The sequence below is a fragment of the Lissotriton helveticus genome, chromosome 6 (assembly GCF_964261635.1).
Source record: "Lissotriton helveticus chromosome 6, aLisHel1.1, whole genome shotgun sequence".
Lineage (NCBI taxonomy): Eukaryota > Metazoa > Chordata > Amphibia > Caudata > Salamandridae > Lissotriton > Lissotriton helveticus.
In genome coordinates this window covers 1,497,655,794-1,497,674,658 of record NC_136067.1, presented here as the reverse complement: position 1 = coordinate 1,497,674,658, position 18,865 = coordinate 1,497,655,794, and the positions used below count along the sequence as shown (strand labels likewise).

General features: G+C 41.2%; 1 protein-coding gene across 1 annotated transcript in view; it reads left to right on the top strand.

Annotated features, from left to right (window-relative positions):
- Positions 1-18,865, top strand: part of LOC144762755 (uncharacterized) — an 842,179-nt gene that overhangs the window by 352,462 nt on the left and 470,852 nt on the right. Inside the window, exon 19 of the mRNA XM_078648006.1 lies at positions 15,409-15,486. Within this exon, the coding sequence (XP_078504132.1) occupies positions 15,409-15,486 (78 nt within the window). The remainder of the gene's footprint in view (positions 1-15,408; positions 15,487-18,865) is intronic.

Genomic DNA, 18,865 nt, shown 5'->3' with positions numbered 1-18,865 from the left:
TACACCGCACTAAAACATGGAACAACCTCCCATAACACATCAGAGCCTCCTGTCACTTTTTAAGTACATCAAGAAGTTGAGGATCTGGCTCTTCAAATTACTCTGGGGGGGACACTCAACTATACACCTGCTGAAATGCCTGGTTATCCTCGCGGGTGATTAGTACGTGTAGGAAAGTAGGATCTGCTTCTATGGTTATCCCCACTTTTTGCTTGATGTTATGTTGTTTCTGACTAGTCTGAAGGGGATCCTGCTAATCAGGATCCCAGTCTCTCTGCTTTCCCCCCTAAATTGTATGGTAAGTACTTAGGTACATCCCAGATTGGATACTGGGGTACCCTTATCAGTCCCTAGTATATGTTATGTTAGCAGGTTTTATACGCGCACAGCTACTCAAAAGAGTGTCCCAGCGTGAGCACACAGTAAAACAAGGAAGGAAACAAAAAAGATCTTCAGTTAAAATGGAAAGTTTTAAGATTTTTTCTGAATTGAATGGGATTTTGCAGGCTGCGTAAATAAAACAGGAGAGAGTTCCAGGCCTCAGCGGGCAGGTAGCTGAAGTAACTGCCACCTTACCTTTTCAGGCGGTATCTGGGCATAGATGCCATTAACATATTAGAGGAGCGCGAGTGTCTACGGGGGACGTAGAACTGAAAGCGCTTCCTAAGATAGACAGGGCCATACTCGTACAAGGCAGTGTGGGCTGTTACCAGAGCCTTAAACTTGACCCGTGTTCTCACAAGAAGCCAGTGCAGATTATGCATATGTTGCCTGACACTCATACGTTTGGGGAGCCAGAGAAGAAGTCTGGCAGCTGCGTTTTGGACCACCTGCAGTCTATCCAAAAGAAAGCCAGGAAGACCTACGTAGAGTGCCTTCTCATAGTCGATACAGGAGATGACTAGCACATGGGCAACCGTTTCCTTAGCCGCTAAGGGGAGAAAAGGCAAAAACTTTTTAAGTAGCTTCAGAATACCAAAGCAGGTACCAGTCAGCTTACTGATTTGGCTACTGAAGCTAAGCCTTTAGTCGAACCAAATCCCAAGGTTCTTGATTGGGAGACCCTGCGGCGAGGGCTTAGGGGACTCCTCCGGCCAAAAAGAGTGCCAGAACAGAGAGGTAAATGCACCAAAGAATAAAATCTCTGTTTTATCTTCATTGCACTTGGCTGGGCGGAAGTGAGCCAATTAAACATAGCTGCAAGACAGGTTTTAACATGATCCGTAGACTACTCATGCTTATTCCAAGTAAACAGAAGCTGAGTATCGTCAGCATAGGCGACAACTTTGGCACCTTATTCATCCGCCAGCTGAATGAGAGGAGACATATAGATGTTGAAGAAAAGCGGGCTTAACACGAATCTTTGAGGTACCCCGGTTCACAATTCTTGAGTGGTGGACGTGAACGGAGGGATCCAAAGTCGCTGAGTTCTCCCTTCCAGAAAGGATTTAAGCCACTTACTAGCGGAGCCCATAATACCCAACTGTTGCAAAAGAGCAAGGGGAAGTGAATGGAGAACCTGATCAAAAGCAGCAGACAAGTCCAAAAGGACCAGTAATGCCCTGCCGCCCATATCTAAGGCTTCAGAAATTTCCACCAGTGCAGACGCCGTACTATATATGAGGCTCTAAAGCCAGATTGGGATGGATGAAGGAGTCCGTGTTGTTCAACATAGGCAGTCAACTGCTTATTAACCATTTTCTCACACACTTTAGCAATAGCAGGGAGAAGCAAGATCAGGCGATAGCTGGCCGGGAGATGGGGATCGAGGGACACCTTTTTTATAAGGGGAACAATCAAGGCCTGCTTCCAAGCTGGGGGAACTCTGGACTACACCTGAACTTTCACATTATGCTGAGGGGTTTTTGGACATTATCAAAGCAGATGTGTTCCACAAAATTGGATGGCTGAATGAACTTAGTAAAATGCTGGGTGATCTCGGTCTTCGCATGTTATGGGAAAACCCAGAGGTAGCTTCATTCCCACCAAAGAAAGTCCTTAAAGAAATCTATTGGGAAAAGGTGGCCGCTCGAAATTGGAGCGATACCAGTACAGAGACTATGGCTGGAAGATTTCTAGAAGCAAAGCCCTTTCCCAGCCTAGAACTCTACTGGGACGCTATAACTAGCCCGAGGGATAGGAAGTTGTTCTTCCAAACCAAAACGGGTGCCCTTCCCCTTAGATCTCTGACAGGCAGGTGGGATGGTCCATCAATTAGCAATTGCCCCTCTTATGGAGCACATAATGAAACAATTGGCCATTTTTTATTTGCTTGTACAATCTATGCAGAGCCAAGGCACATCTGGCTTACCCCAATGTGCAGGAATTTAGGTACGACCAGTAGTGTGGTAGCTCTAAGAATTATACGCACTAGCACTTTACTGCCTATAGTAATAGCCACCGCCAAATATCTTGGTTGGTCATGGACTATTAGACAGAAGTTTTTAGGCAGTTGATTGTCTCTTTTAAGTTAGGTATCTCTTTAACTTTGTAAATGATGTATTGCAAAAGTGTCTGCATTTTATCTGTAAATTCTTATCTCGCAATGAAATTGATGTATTTTATCTGTTTTAAGTCCTACTTTTAACACAATTTTTTTTAATGGTTTTATTGAAGATTGCATATGCTTTTATGAGTTAACCTCGAATAAAGCAAATTGACTTGACTAAACTTGAGTTCAGTTGGCAGCATAGAAGAATAGGTAGACTTTTCCAAGCCATTGGTGTGAGATAGGAGAAAGCTCTCCCAACTAACCTGAACTCTGCAGATAAAAGGAGGAGTGAGGAGAAAAGCATATATAGATTGAAGATGTTGAGATGGGGACTCGCACTGTAAATGGGCTTGAAGAAAAGCTGGGTCCAGTTTGTGGGGACTTAGTGGCAGATTTAGAGAAATTCCACAGGACTCTTTTGGTGACCTGTCAGATGACCAGTAGTGCATTCTCTGCATGCAAGGCCCAGAATGAACCTTTGTCACATGTATCGAGCTAACTCCATTTTAGCCATAATTTAAGCTCTAATGTAGGTTTTCACCATCATCCTGATTAGAGGGACCCATTGTCTGGATTACAGTCTTAAAATTAGGTGGAGGATAGATAAGATTTTTGAAAATATTTTAACCCAACAATTAGACCAAATATGCGTGTTGATTTTAGGTTTGGGGTTGAAGTCAAAGTATACAAATAAACCCTGAATTACAAACCATCACAGCTGGTCAAGTAGGCCACAAAGTGTCAAACCAGAGGTCCATAGGGCCTCATAGCGTAGGTAATTTGGTGCTTGTGGAAAGAAATTTCAATGGTTTACTAATCATCTATTTTACCACTGTTGAGAGGAACCCTTTGAATTATGTTTGAGTGTTCAGTCTTTCATTGGCCAGCCATATTATGAGCCACATAAGAAGCTTGATATAATCACAATGGCTGTGAAATATGAATCAGTAGTTTATAAAATTGTTTCCTCTGGGGGTGATATTTCATGTTTCTATTTATAAAGCACTTGCACTCTCAGAGGATATATTTGCACTGAGGCTGATTGACCAGTGAACGATAAGGACAAAAGAAGACAAACAAATATCAGCCGAACAGCTTTGAAAGGCCTTTGTAACACTTTTTGTGGAAACCTTGTGCTTGAATCTCGGGCAGGAGCCTCTCAGCAGCAGCTGAATTTGTTTCTTTCTTCCACCCGCCTTCATTTAGCAACTCGTGGTACCCGCTTCGCGGGTCCCGCGTCGTCTGGGCAGTTCCTACAACTATTTGCCACTAAAGGGGATACTTGCCAACTGAACCTGCAGGGCTGCGAGCGAGCGAGCGGATGCGCAGGACTACCAGTCCCAGGAGCGCCCGCCCGCCCTGATCGTACACACCCGGGCAGCTCTCCCTGCAGGCTCCTCCCCCTTTCCTAATCTCTATAAATATATTGCACTTGCCCCGCTGCGCGGGAGCGACCGGGAGAAGCCCGGGCAAAGGGCGGGCCGTCTGTGGCCGTCCGGGGACGTACAAGGACGGGACGGGCCACCCTATTAACATCTATATCCACACTTTTCATGTACTGGGCAACTTTGTGATAAGTAATACATCCGATTGCCAGTGTGGTAGGTGTAACAACAAAGATACTGAGACTGACACAAAGGGACACGGTGATTTGTGCTGAAGTCTCAATAACAATCACATATAATTCACTGGAGAAAGCACTATTATTTACAACTATCAGGCCTATTCCAGGAAAGTCTAATGGGATTCAAAAAATTAAGATCTCGTACAATATTTATGAAGCGAATGGGCACTGAGGAAGCAGTCAGGAAATCCTCTGACAAAGCAGTAAAACATGGCCGGATAACTAGGACCCCGGCAATCAGTAATTACTTTTCTGCCTTATCATCAAAAAGGGAATTATCTACCCATATTCCGGAAATAGAAAAAAATCTGGATCCTTTTGAAAATATGGAGGAAAAAATGCTTTATTCTTTGAACCAACAAGCTACCCATAATCTAAGTGAGCTTGATCTTGAACTTTATCAAAAGACAATCTGCTCATCACAGGAATTACAATCCCTGGACCATGATGCGATTCATTTAACATCTTCAACTCCAATAAAACGGTCAGGGAGCCCAGATCGTATCGATGATCCTCATGGAATCAACTTGAAGTTAGTGGACAATAATTCAGAAGCACAGTCAAACCTAGACAAATTATCCAACAGTTCTTCGAAAAAAACATTAGAACAAGATCTCGTACTTGATTCCTCTCTGGACCCTTTCTTTCCTAAAAATATTAATAACACTAACTCCGTAAACCCAATGTCAAAGGCTCTTTTTTCTCTACAGGAAATCTTGGAATCGGTCCTTTCTTTTTTAGGACATATTCTGGAAAATTCGGATCAAACTATAGATATACAAATTGGTATACTAACGTTTTTAGTAGAGGAGAAAAAGAAAAAAGAATCCGTCGAAGCAATGAAAAAACAACAAACATCTGATACGACGCAACTGCAAAAGAATAACCCAATTAAAATCAACAAAAGTATACAGATACAAACAAAACGTGACTCTAGTACTCAAACATTAAAAATAGAAAAAATAGGAAAACAAATAAAGGAAATTCCGGAAATCCATAAGGATTCCACCATATACTCCCTAAAGAAACTCTTCAGAGAAGAACCCCCAAAAGTTGTTAAACAGTACTCTATTTTTTCAAACCCCACCAAAAAAACGGATTCGCATAAAACTGTTTGTGACAAGGGTGACCAGGAAAACAGCACTAAACATATACCTGATGCTGATCAAGGAGAAATAACCTCTAAAATAACAGAAATCCAGGAAGAAGGAAGGAAAAAAAGGAGAAGAAAACCGATAAGAAGAATTAATAAAAAGAAAACTCGTAAGCTCAAATTTCAAAAACCTATCACACCTCGAAAAATTTGTGAGAGACAGGAGGAAATTCCAAACCTTAATATCATCAAAAAAGAGGCAACCAGTGACAGAAAAATCATACAGAAAGTACAATCATTGAATCCAAGAGCTGACGAATACCTTCCGCCCATATCATTTTCAGAAATATGGCATAGAAATAAAGGAATAGGAGAAGATGATGATAAGAAATCCTTACGTGGGGAAGCAAAACCGTCCAAAATTTTACAATTTGAAGAACTTTTTCCAATCGATAACGTGCCACTCAATCGAGGAAGGATAATCAATCTTCTCCAACAAATACTGCCTCTACAATCTTTGACCAGCAAAGAAATAGACCTGGTGATCTTCCCCAAAAAAGAAAATAATAAAATAGTGATGGTATCCTTTTGGTCATCAGTTCTCCCTGGGATTATTCTTAGTGAAAAGGAGATACTTCATAAATGCGGCTATGACGTAATTGAAATATCTGAACCGGAGGAAAATAAATCTAATAAAAGGTCCAATGGTCCTTTTGGGCCAAATTTGAGCATGCAATCCAAAAATCATTACAAAAATACTCTTGTATCAGAAGATTCAAGATCGATTCATTTAGGGAAGGATACCCTGAAAATCTGAAAATCCATGTGAACAATGGTGAAAGGGTAGTCTGGTGCAAAGACTTAGAAGTAAAGGAGGCCAATAAAACTATAAAGTCTTGGGCTTGGGTCTCGGAGATACTAAACAGTAACAAAATCATTAACTGCCAACAACTTACTGTTTAACAAAGGCTTGAAGATTACCTCGTGGAATATGGCTGGAAAAACTAAGAATAAAATGATTGAAGCTACCATAAATCAACCTGACATCCTGATTCTACAGGAAACCTGGGCAACAAAATCTTTCTTCCATAAAGGCTACTATGTTTATGATATTCCTGCAAAAGCAACTAATCGGGGCCATGCAAAGGGTGGACTGGCAATCCTACTCAGGGAGGAATATTTATGGGCTCAAAAGATCGTCGAGACCAATTCCGATAATCTTCAATGCATTAAGGTATCATTAAAAACACACATTACAGCTCCACCAAAGGAAATCCTGATCTTTAATGTATATGCCCCACCTGGCACTAACCAAGACGCCCTATTTGCGGATATTATGGAAACAATCTCTCAGATAATAGAAGATCGATTATATCTGTCATATATAATCATGGGCGATCTTAATGGAAAAATCTCTAACTGTGAAATTAGAAAGTGGGTAAACCTATATAAAGAAGAATCACTGGAAATATCCATTCCAAAATTTCCCAAAGGAATAAACTCAGATAAAAGAGGTAAATTGCTATTATCATTACTTCCAAATCTAAATGGGACAATCTTGAATGGCAATGTAGAAGGAGATACACCGGCATCGTATACTAGACGAGGTAATGGAACCTTCTCAATTATCGACTACATCATCTGTGGCATGGAATTATTGGAGACAGTTATGTATTTGCATTCCAACTTTATCGATGAGAGTGATCACGCACTATTACATCTATCCACTCATTGGATGGCCAACCATTCCTCTACAAGCCAGATCATATTCTATAATAGCACTATATTGGTAAAAGCTGATCAGAGGCGGATTTTTTGGAATTCATCAACTTTGGACAATATAACCGCTCTGATTACACATACTCAACTTTTAACAAAAACATATTCAGATGATCCAATAACAAATTTTGAATACATAGTTAACAAACTTAAATGTGCTCTTCTAGATAAGTTACAAAAGGTTTCATCAGTGAATAATAAGAAGAACAACAAAAATAAAAACTGGAATACACCTACTGCAAAAATACTCAATAAACTCACACTAGCTCAATACTTGAATTATTCTCCATCAACTCAGGCAGAAATTAATAAGTTAAAAAATCAATTAAGAAGAGAGAAGCACAGCCACAAAAGAACGTTGCAAGACCGTAATTGGGTTGATATCCAAATAGCCTCTAAAAAATATAATCAGAGAGAATATTGGTCCCTAATTGCTAAAATAACTGGAACAAAAAAGAAACTTCAAGCTATTCCGGTCCCACCTTATGACTGGGAAATTTACTTGAGTGAACTATATAAGGCAAATCCAACCAACCCTGATGAAAAGGACGCTGATAACACCATGGAAAAGAATAATTCCCCGATTATAAACACCTCAGCATTCTCTATAGCAATGCATATTCGAAAAGCAAAAAGCACTGGTGCCTCAGGCCCTGACCAAATACCCATCAAGGTCCTGCAAGCAGACCCCAAGGAGTGGAGTCAGATGCTATGACCCCTCTTTAATTACATCTTTAAAACTAGGAAAATACCAAAGTCATGGCAAGGGAGCATCATTATCCCTATTTATAAAAAGGGGAACAAAAACATAGCCGGCAACTATCGCCAAATAGCACTGATGGATGCTACAGGGAAAATCTTTGCCGCAGAGGTATTGGATCGACTAAAAGACTGGGCTTTTTCGCTGGGTTTAATACCCAAGTTTCAAGCAGGTTTTAGACCTAATCATTCTGTCATTGACAATATTTCAATTCTCTAGACCATCTTTGACAAATATATAGTACGGAAATCTCAGTCTGTATACGCAGCATTCATAGACTACTCTACCGCTTTTGATCCTGTCGACAGACCAACTTTATGGAACAAACTAAGGAGCCTAGGAATACCGGAACAACTGCTGCAGATCATAATTAATCTCCATACCAATACGTGGTGTAAAGTGCAAATGGGGTGTGAAAAAGGATTGACTAAAACAATTAAAACGGCTAATGGACTCAAACAAGGGTGCCTCCTAGCTCCGATATTATTCTCATTATATCTCAGTGACCTGCCATATCAACTACAACAAGGTTCAAGTCTGCCTCCAAAGATCGCGGCACAAAGTATACACGCCCTGCTTTACGCTGACGACATTGTGATGTTGGACCTTACGCCCTTTGGTTTACAAAAGCTCCTAGATATTTTACATAAATACTCAAAGGACAATTTCCTAATTCCAAATTTAACGAAAACAAAAGTTGTTTCCTTCTCTGGCAGGAAACAAAGTGCTAAGTATTGTTGGAGGCTCGGCGGAGAAAAAGTAGAAGAAGTTGATGAATACACCTATCTCGGTAGGATCTTCTCAAAGAATCTAAAAAATACAAAGCAGATAAATAATTTAAAAAGGAAATCAGAACTACATGCCGGAGCCCTCTCCAGACTCTACTCTGCTACAGGGAACAGGCATTTCTCTTCACTGCTAAAAATATACAGAGTAAAAATCCCCCCTGTTTTATCTTACGCTATGGAGCACATCCCTATAAAACAGTGGGCTTATATGGACCTAAAAAGAAGGGAAAATCCTGAAAAAAATCTTGAAGGTCTCAGAATCCACACCGGTCCAAGCTCTAAGACTAGAATTCTCACTTACAAGTTCCTATGCTATCAGGTGAGCCTATAATCTCCTTCACGCAAAAGAAGAAACACTACGTTCCCTGCTTAAAATCGAGACTTTTGAACTAGATGCTTCAAAGCAAACATTCTTTAGGAATATGACTGTGGTATTCCAAATTGCCAAAATCAGTACGGATATTTGGCTCACCTGGTCAAATTTGCAATTGAAACATTTTTTAAAATGTTTTACCCCTAAACTGAGTTTTGAACTTGACTTTGCACACTGTAACAAATTATCTACTTATAAACTCTTCGTTGAATCATTGGAGTACAAGCAGGGACAGCCATCCATAGGGTTTTCCCTTACACATGGTGCAAGGAGGGCAATTACAATGTTGCGATTAGGTATCCTACCAGTGTTAACCTTTACATCAAGATGGTCACCTGGTGGATCCCCATTATGTACCCTTTGTCAAGGGGGTGACCAGAACATTGAGCACCTCCTATTTGCATGCCCTAGCCCTAATGTAGTAACAGCACGGTCAAGATATCTAGAGCCCATATACTGCAAATGTAGAATTTCAACAGTAAAGGAACTATTATTGGTGTGTAAACACCCACCAAATGAATTTGTATGTTATAACTTCTATACATTTTTAAAATCCTTTTTAACACTGTATTAATTTGTAATGAATTTTCTCCTTGTAAATTGTTTTACATAATATTTGTGGTCCTCAGTTGAGTACCAAAACAAATAAAAACTTTTTGACTTTGACTTTGACTTTTTGACTTTGAAAGGCCTTTGTATTGCTAACATGTAAAGGAAGTTCATTCTGCCTCATTGGGCCCAGATGGCTATACGGCCTCCTGCCTGACTGGGCGATCCTGAACATAGAGATGACAACAGAAAGCTAATAGAAGTCTGAGTGATCAATCAGTTCTTTAGCTGTAGTTTGGTAAGGCAGCTTCTTGGAGCTCAACGTATTATTTTTGCAATGGTCAGTGAGTGACAGCACACAAGCAAGAGCAACCCTAGTGTGATGTTCCTTTAGTAAAAATGAATGTTTTTCTCGTCCTGTGAAATTTGGGAAAAAAGGTGTGGAAATGGAATGAATTTGAACTTTGAAGGTTATTTTCTTTCGCTGGAAGGTTACCCTGGGATTTTACAGCAATAAAAGTAAAATACCCAAGCTGGTGGGACCAGATGGATTCTTGCCAGCAGCACCATAGTTTTGTTTCCTTTAAGCCTAATGAAGTTGTTAGTCATCCAACACTGAGTCACTGGGGTAACTCAGGTAGAATGGGACAGCTTGCTTTACCTGTTCAGTGACCCATGAATTATCTGCGTATAATAATGCAAAGCAGCCATAGGATCCTATGAGTTGCACTAGAGGTCAGACATAAATGTTCACCAACACTGGTGAAAGCAAAGAGACCTGAAAAACTTTGTATTTCACATTACAGCTGAGACACCACAAAGGGGCAGAGAGAAGCCCTGTGTGTGGCCAGCCAGGAAAAAGGAGAATCATACATCCATTATGTCTACTAGCCTACCTTTGAAGATGAAATGGTCTACATCATCAAATGTGGCAGGTGGAACTCATAAAACCTAACATGTTGCATCCCCCTCATCTCTGAAGCTCTTTATTCCATCAAAAGCCAGAAACAAGGGCAGTCTCACTGCCTCTGATGCATAAGATCCCAATTGGCGAGTGTATACATTTTCTGAGTGTTCAAGATAACTAGATTGTTAAGCAACAATCAGTCCAGCAGTTTGCATAGTGTTAGTAGTGAGGTAATGGACATGGAGTGATTAGTGACGTGACTGTCAAGTTTGCTTTCATGTGTAAGAGAATGAACTTTCATGCCTACCATAAGGTTGGTAGTGTGCCAGTGGGTAAAGACAAATGTAAAACTCTGTACACTCTGTTTAAACATCAGGAGCAAGTGACTAAAAAACTGGCTGAGTTTGAATACTATTTGGAGAGCCAGACTTAATTTAAATTAAAAACTTGCAAAGACTATCAAAGTGGTAGGGACACGGTGTGTGGTAACCACAACAAGCATACTAGTCAAAGACATTTGAGAAGTTTTAATACTATAGTAAGTGTTTTACTGACCTTGTTGTAGCTGGCTGAAAGATTCTGTGCACTTTACCACTACTAACCAATGCCAACATGCTTGTTCAATCTTCTTTAGGCATGGTGGCATAGCCTTGTACCCAATTGGCACAATTAATTTACTGGTGCGTCCCTAGTAAAGTGGCACTAATGTACTCAGGGTGTATAAATTAAGCGACAGCAGTGGGCCTGCACCATTGATTGTGCACCAACCTAAGTAGCCCTTTAAACCTGTCTCAAGTGTGCCGTTGCAGCCTGTGTGTGTAGTTCTAAACTGCCATTTCAACCTGGGGAAATAAACCTTTTTCCAGGCCAAAATATTTTTTAATGCATATAAGCCACCCCTATATTAGGCCCTGGTCAGCCCAGGGGGCAGGGTGCTTTGTATTTAAGAAGTTGCACTTGTACTTTTAAGTTTTACATGTCTGGTAGTAAAAATCTCTTACATTTGTTCTTCACTACTGCAAGGCCAACTCCTCCAATAGGATAACATTGACTTACTTTATTACATTTAATAATTGATAACTTTCAGTTGGGAGCTAGTAGACAGCCCAAGTTTGGGATCTAAAGAGGTGTAATTAAAAGCCTCTTTAATGGCAAAGTTGGAATTTTAGCGCACTTTTAGAAGTTGGCATTTTCTTATCCTAACCATTTGGTACTTGCAGCCTGCTCCTGGGTCACATGTCTAGGTGTAGCTGGCAGGTGGCCTTTGTATATTGCTCCCACACAGTGAGACAAGTGGAAGCTAGGTGTTGGCAGGATGGGACACTGAATTGATGAAGGGGAGGAAGTGTCACATGCCGCACATGCACATCACAAAAGCTCTGCCTGTGCACTCTCACACGGGGTTTGACACTGGTGTTTTCTGATATCAGACAAACTGCAGCAAAAGGTACGGAGGAAGGAGTTGCTTGGAACCTTAAGGTGGTGGAAACTTCTAGAAACTTCTTCTACTTCAGAGTGGGCACCAGGTATAAATATTGGACCCTTAGACCCAACTCTATAGTACACCTCTGGACAAACTAAGAAGAAGGACTACTGTGCTTCTCTGCAAGAAGGACTGCCACTCTACTGACCTTCTACCTGCTGCCCTGCTACCTGAGTGAAGGACTGGACCCGCCACTTGAACCCAGGATCGCCAGAGTGACTCCAAGGGTTTGTTGGCTGGCCTCCTGACCAGAGCCTCAATGACAGAAGGCACCAACCACATTGAACCCAGCACCTGGTCTCTGCCTGCTGTGAGTCCTACCCTCCGAAGTGGTGCCATCTCAGTCCTGAACCCTTGGAAGTGGGCCTGAAGGTACTCTTCCAGCCCAGCTGTGGGTCCAGCAGAACCAAAGCATCAGAGCTGCAGTGCGACGTGTCTCCGTTTAGAAGCTCTGCGCGATAGAACGCCTTACCAGACTCCTCATCGGGAACGCTACCTGGTTAATCTCTGACGCTTGTCTTTGCATTGCATTCCGTAGTCTCATCAGAAATCCACTGCACGATACATCCTTGATGCTTCCTTGACGCAGGCCTTTGACTTGCAATCACCATGACGATGACATCCTCAACACAGACGAGGACTCTTCATTGCAAGCCCTGCAGCTTCCTTGAAACCAGCCAGTGCGCAATGCATCCTTGACACAGGACTTTGCATTGGGAACCCCCTCATCAACGGCCTCGTTGACGATGACACAGAACCTAGCCTTGCAGCCCCTCGGAACTGACCTGCGCGACGCATCTCTGACCAGGACCTTGTATCGTCTTGGCTGCACAATGCATCATTGATGCGAGACCCAGCAACACTCTGCAACCAGAATTGAAAGTACTCCTGTTCGGTGGGCCTAACTGGCTCCCTGCAGCCGGCCCGAGCTCCATTACGGTTGGCCCGATCTTGCGATTTTGTCTTGGTTTGGGGCAACCAGATAACCAGAGTTGGCGGTTTGTGCATTTTGGTGCTATTTTGTCTAAAATATTTAAAGTTGCATAACTCTGGTTCTACTGACTGGATTTTTGTTGTTTTGGTCTTAAAACAAAGTTCTATTTTTCTAAATTGGTGTGATATTTTTCTGTTGGTTGTGTTTCACTTTATTAGTTTGAAGTGCTGCATAAATGCTTTACAAATTTCCTCCAAGGTAAGCCTGACTGCTTTTGTGCCAAGCTACCAGAGGGTTAAGCACAGGTTAATATGAAGTTGCTTGTAACTTCACCCTGAGAAAGATTGTGGTTGCTACTTGATTACGGTTTTACCCCTACAACCAGTAACCCAATTTCTCACACAAGCCAAACTGTGTTCTCAATTGTATTCATTTAAACACTAGCGATAATTATCGCTATGTTGGCTTAGCGGCAATATTTTTATCGCCGCGCTGCGGCGATTTTTATCGCTTAGGAACCTTGCTATTATCAAGGTTTATCTCCTAAGCGATAAAAATCGGCCGAAATGCATGAATATCGCTGAAAAGTCAGCGATATTCATGCATTACTGAGCTAATGCTCTTAGCCATGTTATCCACCTACCATTGGATAACATGGCTAAGAACTGCTCAGGGGCAGGTGTTAGCTTTTGGAGATATTCGCGCTTAGCGCGAATATCTCCAAAAGTTGGTAATAGGAGATAGCGATGTTAGCGACTGTTTCCAGTCGCTAACATCTTGGCACGCCCACTTTGCATGTCATTAGTAATAAATATCACTGACATGCAAAGCGGGGCCCAAGATGGTCGCTATCTCCTACTAGCTCTCGCTAACTGGTGTTAGCGACAGCTAGGTAATAGGGAGATAATTTTATCTCCGCTTTCTTGGCTTTTAAAGCCAAAAAAGCTGAGATAAATCCCCTTGATAATATGCCCCTATGTCTGACTGGCTAAGCTGCACGCCTGTCTTCAGACTGCATTGTGTCTGGCACTTTGATACTGAAATGCATGAGATCGTTCAAAGTCGACGACGGAGGCTAGATTTATTTAAAAAGCCCAACCCAAATAGGTAAAGACTAAATCAAGGGGGTGACCCAAAGCCTTCTGCTAAGGAATTACAGTGATCATCACTGTAAAATAAAATCCCCAGCCCTAACAACCATTTTTTCTAATAGAAAACCAGTCTAACCAATCATGCCAGAAGTTGTTGCATTTACTTCACACCTATGTCCAGGGGTCTGTAGGCCACCAAAGAAAAAGAGCCCAGGCTTCTGCTTTGAACACTCTGTCGAGGTCATCTCTAAATATAACTGCCACTTTCTTTCCTCCCCTCCAAGTACCCGACTAGTCTTGGAAGGCTCACGGTATGTCAAACCCTCTGGGAAGACATCCAGAGCATTGAATAAAGCACATGACAGCAGATTAACTGGAGCGGGTAAACATGATTAGCCGATGCTAATGGGCATTTGAACCATAGCAGAATTTTAGAAGGTTCACCGGTTTGCTTACCAGGTGGTATATGAGTGTTAACCCTTCCGTCTGGAATGTTTGAAGAGGTGTGGCACCGCGGCTAGGGCGACTGACTCCGGAATCTGGGGATCACGGTTCGATCCCCGGCGGCAGATTAGCCCAGCACCATGTGACTCTGACAATAGCTTGCTTAAACTTCCCGACGGCCCCCAGCACCTAGAGACCCCTACAGGTGATTGTGCGCTTTATTAATGTTTGTTGGTAAAGTGCGATGCGTTACATCACGGTAATCACATGGTGATTACCGTTATATGGCAAAGTTTAGGTTTGTGGGACCTTTATATTGCTGCTAGTCGCTAGTATAAGGCAATCTAAGGCTGGACCCGCTATTTTAACAACAATTTGGCTCACGTGAGATTTGTTAAGCTATATTTAACTATATTATAGCAGCACTGAACATTGGGAATCATATGGCATATCTACATCCTTGTATGAATGGATGACTATATGGTTTAAATGGTATTATTATTATTGGTTGGACTTTATAAATTCTATTGATATCTAATGTGTTTGTACTTATTTGAAGATAAATGTGCTGCCTTATTTGTGTCACATGATCCTGCATATTGTCTTAGTACGTGATGTATGTTTTAATAAAGTTTAGATTTGTATTTTTTTTAAGAGATTGGGTGTTTCTATTTTTTTTAATTCATACTTTTGTTTTTGTTTGCTTCTATGCCACCTGCTGAATAAACTAATATGTATGAGACGGTGTTGCTTAGATGGTAAGTAGTATTTCTAACCCCTATATAGATATTTATATATCTATTGTGGTTAGAAATGCAACAAAGCACCTAACCAGCAAAGTATGTTAAATGCTTAATGATGTGTACTCCAGCGAATAACAGTATTTGGGGAGAGCTTTCCCAGTCTGTGGGGAAAATCACATATGCGCTACTGTAAATTGCAGATACAAATAAGCCCAAATATAATGTATGTTAAATGTCACCATTTCTCATATTTTGTTTAAAAGTTGAACTGTAACAAATAATAACTTTCTGTGACATGAATAGTAATGCTGATATTATTTTCTCTTTGAACTATGTGTAAAATGTACAGAATAGACCCAAAAAAGGTGCTTACTGGTGCGGAAAACTTAATCGGTGGTGCTGTTGGAGAAAGTGAATTGAAAGAAAAGTAAGTCTAAAGGAGTTATTTATAAAAAAAGCTGCTAAACATGCATAAATTACACTGTGAAGACTTGTGGAGTTCTTTATAATAACAACAAAGCCTATTTTTCCCAATCATATTATATTACTTCTTTTGAATATGTTTTCTTTAGGAATGATTAATTATACTTTAAGATCATCGTGTGTACCAAATAGAGCCTGTTTTCTACTTTGCTCCAAGTTTCAAACACCGCTCCCAATTCCCCACTCACCCCCCATCTCCATTCCTGTCCCTTGCTGGCGTCCATCCCTGCACTGGCAGGCCTTCATACGGAGGCAAGTCATTTAGCAACCCTCCTAACCATGGAACGGCCTCCCACAACACATCTGAGCCTTCTCCTCACCTTTTGAGTTCATCATGAAGCTGAAGACTTGGCTCTTCAAATTACTCTGAGGCGCACTCACCTACACACCTGCTCAAGTGCCTGGATGTCTTCACGGGTCATTAGTGCACTATACAAATAGGTATAACATAACAATGCATACCCATTTAAAAACCAGTTGGTGTGCAAATTGGTTTGTGAATAGGAATGATATATTGGGCCCAGAATCACTTCTGGGGACAAGTGCCTGCACTTCATAATTCACCATCTTCCCAAAGGTGTCAATATATATCCCTTGAAACCCCAACTGATCAGATGATTACAGTGTTGTGATGATGTTGATAAATAGAATGTGTGTATTGTGTGACAGCAACCGCAAGAGGTATTTTGACACTAAGGCAAAAGTCCAAAAACATCTTAGATACGTTTGTGGCAAATCAGACTTGGGGCACACAGCAAGTTATTCAGATGTGTATGGAGAAGAAAAGAGTTCTTCTGGCAGCATAGAAGAAGAGCTTAACTTTTCCAAGCCATTGGTGTGAGATAGGAGAAAACTCTACCAACTAACCTGAACTCAACAGATGAAAGAAGGAGTGAGTAGAAAAGCACATGTAGATTGAAGATGTTGAGAAGGTGACCAGCACTGGAAGTGGGCTTGATGAAAATCTGGGTTAAGTTTGTCAAGACTTAGTCACAGATTTAGAAAAATTTCAACAGTACTCTTTTGGTGACGTGTCTAATGACCAGTAGTGCATTTTCTGCATTGAAGGCCAAGCATGAGCCGTGGTCCTGTGTATTGGGCTAGCTCCATCTTAACAGGAATGTATTTAGAAACCTATAATATACGTTTTTACCATTCTCCTAATCAAAGGAACCCACTGTCTGGATTAAAGGTTTAAAATGATGTGGAGGTTGGATAAGATTTTTGAAAGTTTCTAAACACAATAATTAGACCAAATACTCTTGTTGATTTGAGGTTTCAGGTTGAAGTCAAAGTAAAAAAAGAAACTCCAAATTATAAACCGTCTCACCAGGCCCTGAAGTTTCAAATCAGAGCACAGTAGAGGCTTGTGACATAGGTAATTTGGTGCTGGTGGAAGTAAATTTCAATGATTTACTAATCATCCATTTGACCACTGTTGTGAGGAACCTTTTGAATTATGTTTGAGTGTTCAGTCTTTCATCGACCTACCATATAATGAGCTTGATATAATCACAATAGCTGTGAAATATGAACCAGAAGGTTATAAAATTCTTTACCCTGGGTAACATTTCATTATAGAACATCTTTGCACTGAGAGTGATTGGCCCGTGAACGATTCGGACAAAAGAAGACAAGCTAGTACAAGCCGAACTGCTGGTTTTGAAAAGCCTTCCTACCACCAATATGTAAAGAAAATTCATTGTGCATCTTTGGGCCCAGATGTCTACATGTCATTCTGCCTGACTGGCCGAACTTGAGCCTAGAGATGACAACAGAAAGCTAAATGAAGCCAGAGTGATCAATCAGTTTCTTAGCTGTAGTTTGGATAAAGCATCTTCCTGGAGATCAAAGGATAGACTATTACAATAGCCTATGAGTGACAACACGCAAGCAGCAACAACCCCTATTGTTAAGTTTTCCGTATAAAAATAAAAGTTTTTTCTGATAATGTGAAATTTGGGAAAGAAGATGTAGACATGAAGTTAATCTGAGATTCGGAAGGTTATTTTTTCTGCCGTAAGGGTGGATTTGGATTTTAGAGCAAGATTAAAACCCTCAAGCTGATGGGACCAGATTGAATAATTCCAGCAGGATTCTTCCATGCTCTTGCCAAACAGGAGCCTCTGAGTTTTATTTCAATTAAACCTAAGGAAGTTGTTAGTCATCCAAGACTGAATAATCAAGATCCAGTCCCTGAGGTAATTCAGAGAGCCTGGGACAGCTTCCTCTATTCAGTGATCTGCTAATTATCTGCATAGGATCATGCAAAGCAGCCATAGGATCCTATGAGCTGTGCTAGAGATTAAATATAAATGTTCACCAACAATGGTGATAGCAAAGAGCCCTGAGGGACTCTGCATTTCACCTTAAATATGCGGCACCAAGAAGGGGGTAAAAAGAGAACCTGTGTTTGGCCAGCGAGGAAAGAGGAGAACCTGACAGCTGGTCTGTCTGCAAGCCAGCCTTGAAGATGGAATGGTCTACAGCATCGAACTTGGAGTATACAGCTAATAAAACTATATTTTCTGAATCCTCGTCATATCTGATTATCCTTTTCCCTTCCAAGCCCAGCAATAGCTCAGTTTCACTTTCTCTGCTGGTTCAGATCCCAGTTGCCAAGTGTTTACATTCTCTGAGTGTTTGAGATAACTGGATAGCTGTTAAGCAGCAATCAGTCCTACAGTTAATGTACATGTAGTTCTCAGTGACCTCACTGTCGAGGTAGGCTTTCATGAGTGAAAGAGAGAGCAGTCCTGCCTTCCGTGAGGATGGTAGTGTGCTAGTGATTAAAGAGAAATGTAAAAACCTGGAAACTGTGGTTGAACGGCAGGAGCAAGTGATTGAAAAGCTTCAAAGGGTAAATATCATCTGGAGAGCCAGAGTTTTTTATTTTTTTTTATTTTTATTGCAGACTCACAGTGATCAAGTAACAAATACTTAGGCACTCCCAATAGCTACAACTAGCGCCTCTCACCAATAGCAATTGGATACACGGCCATTTAGCCCACACCCCGGAGGTCGGGCGGCAACTTTCAATCGAGCGCTTTTGGTGTAGACCAGTATATAGTTCTGAGCATTTCAAGGGCCATTCTGAACCTCTGCAGTTTTTTCTTTTGCTAAAAACTCCCTCCCCCCTCCCCCCTATGAACAATAAAAAACACAGGTATTTGCTTCCATCAGACTATATACAGAAAAACTCAGCAGCAGCCACACCCACTCCCACCCGCCCCCCCGCCCGTGCCAAATATGTCATTTCTAGATCTGCGTCACAACTCGGAAGCATCTTACGACAGTCCACAAGTGCAGTATAGATTAACAAC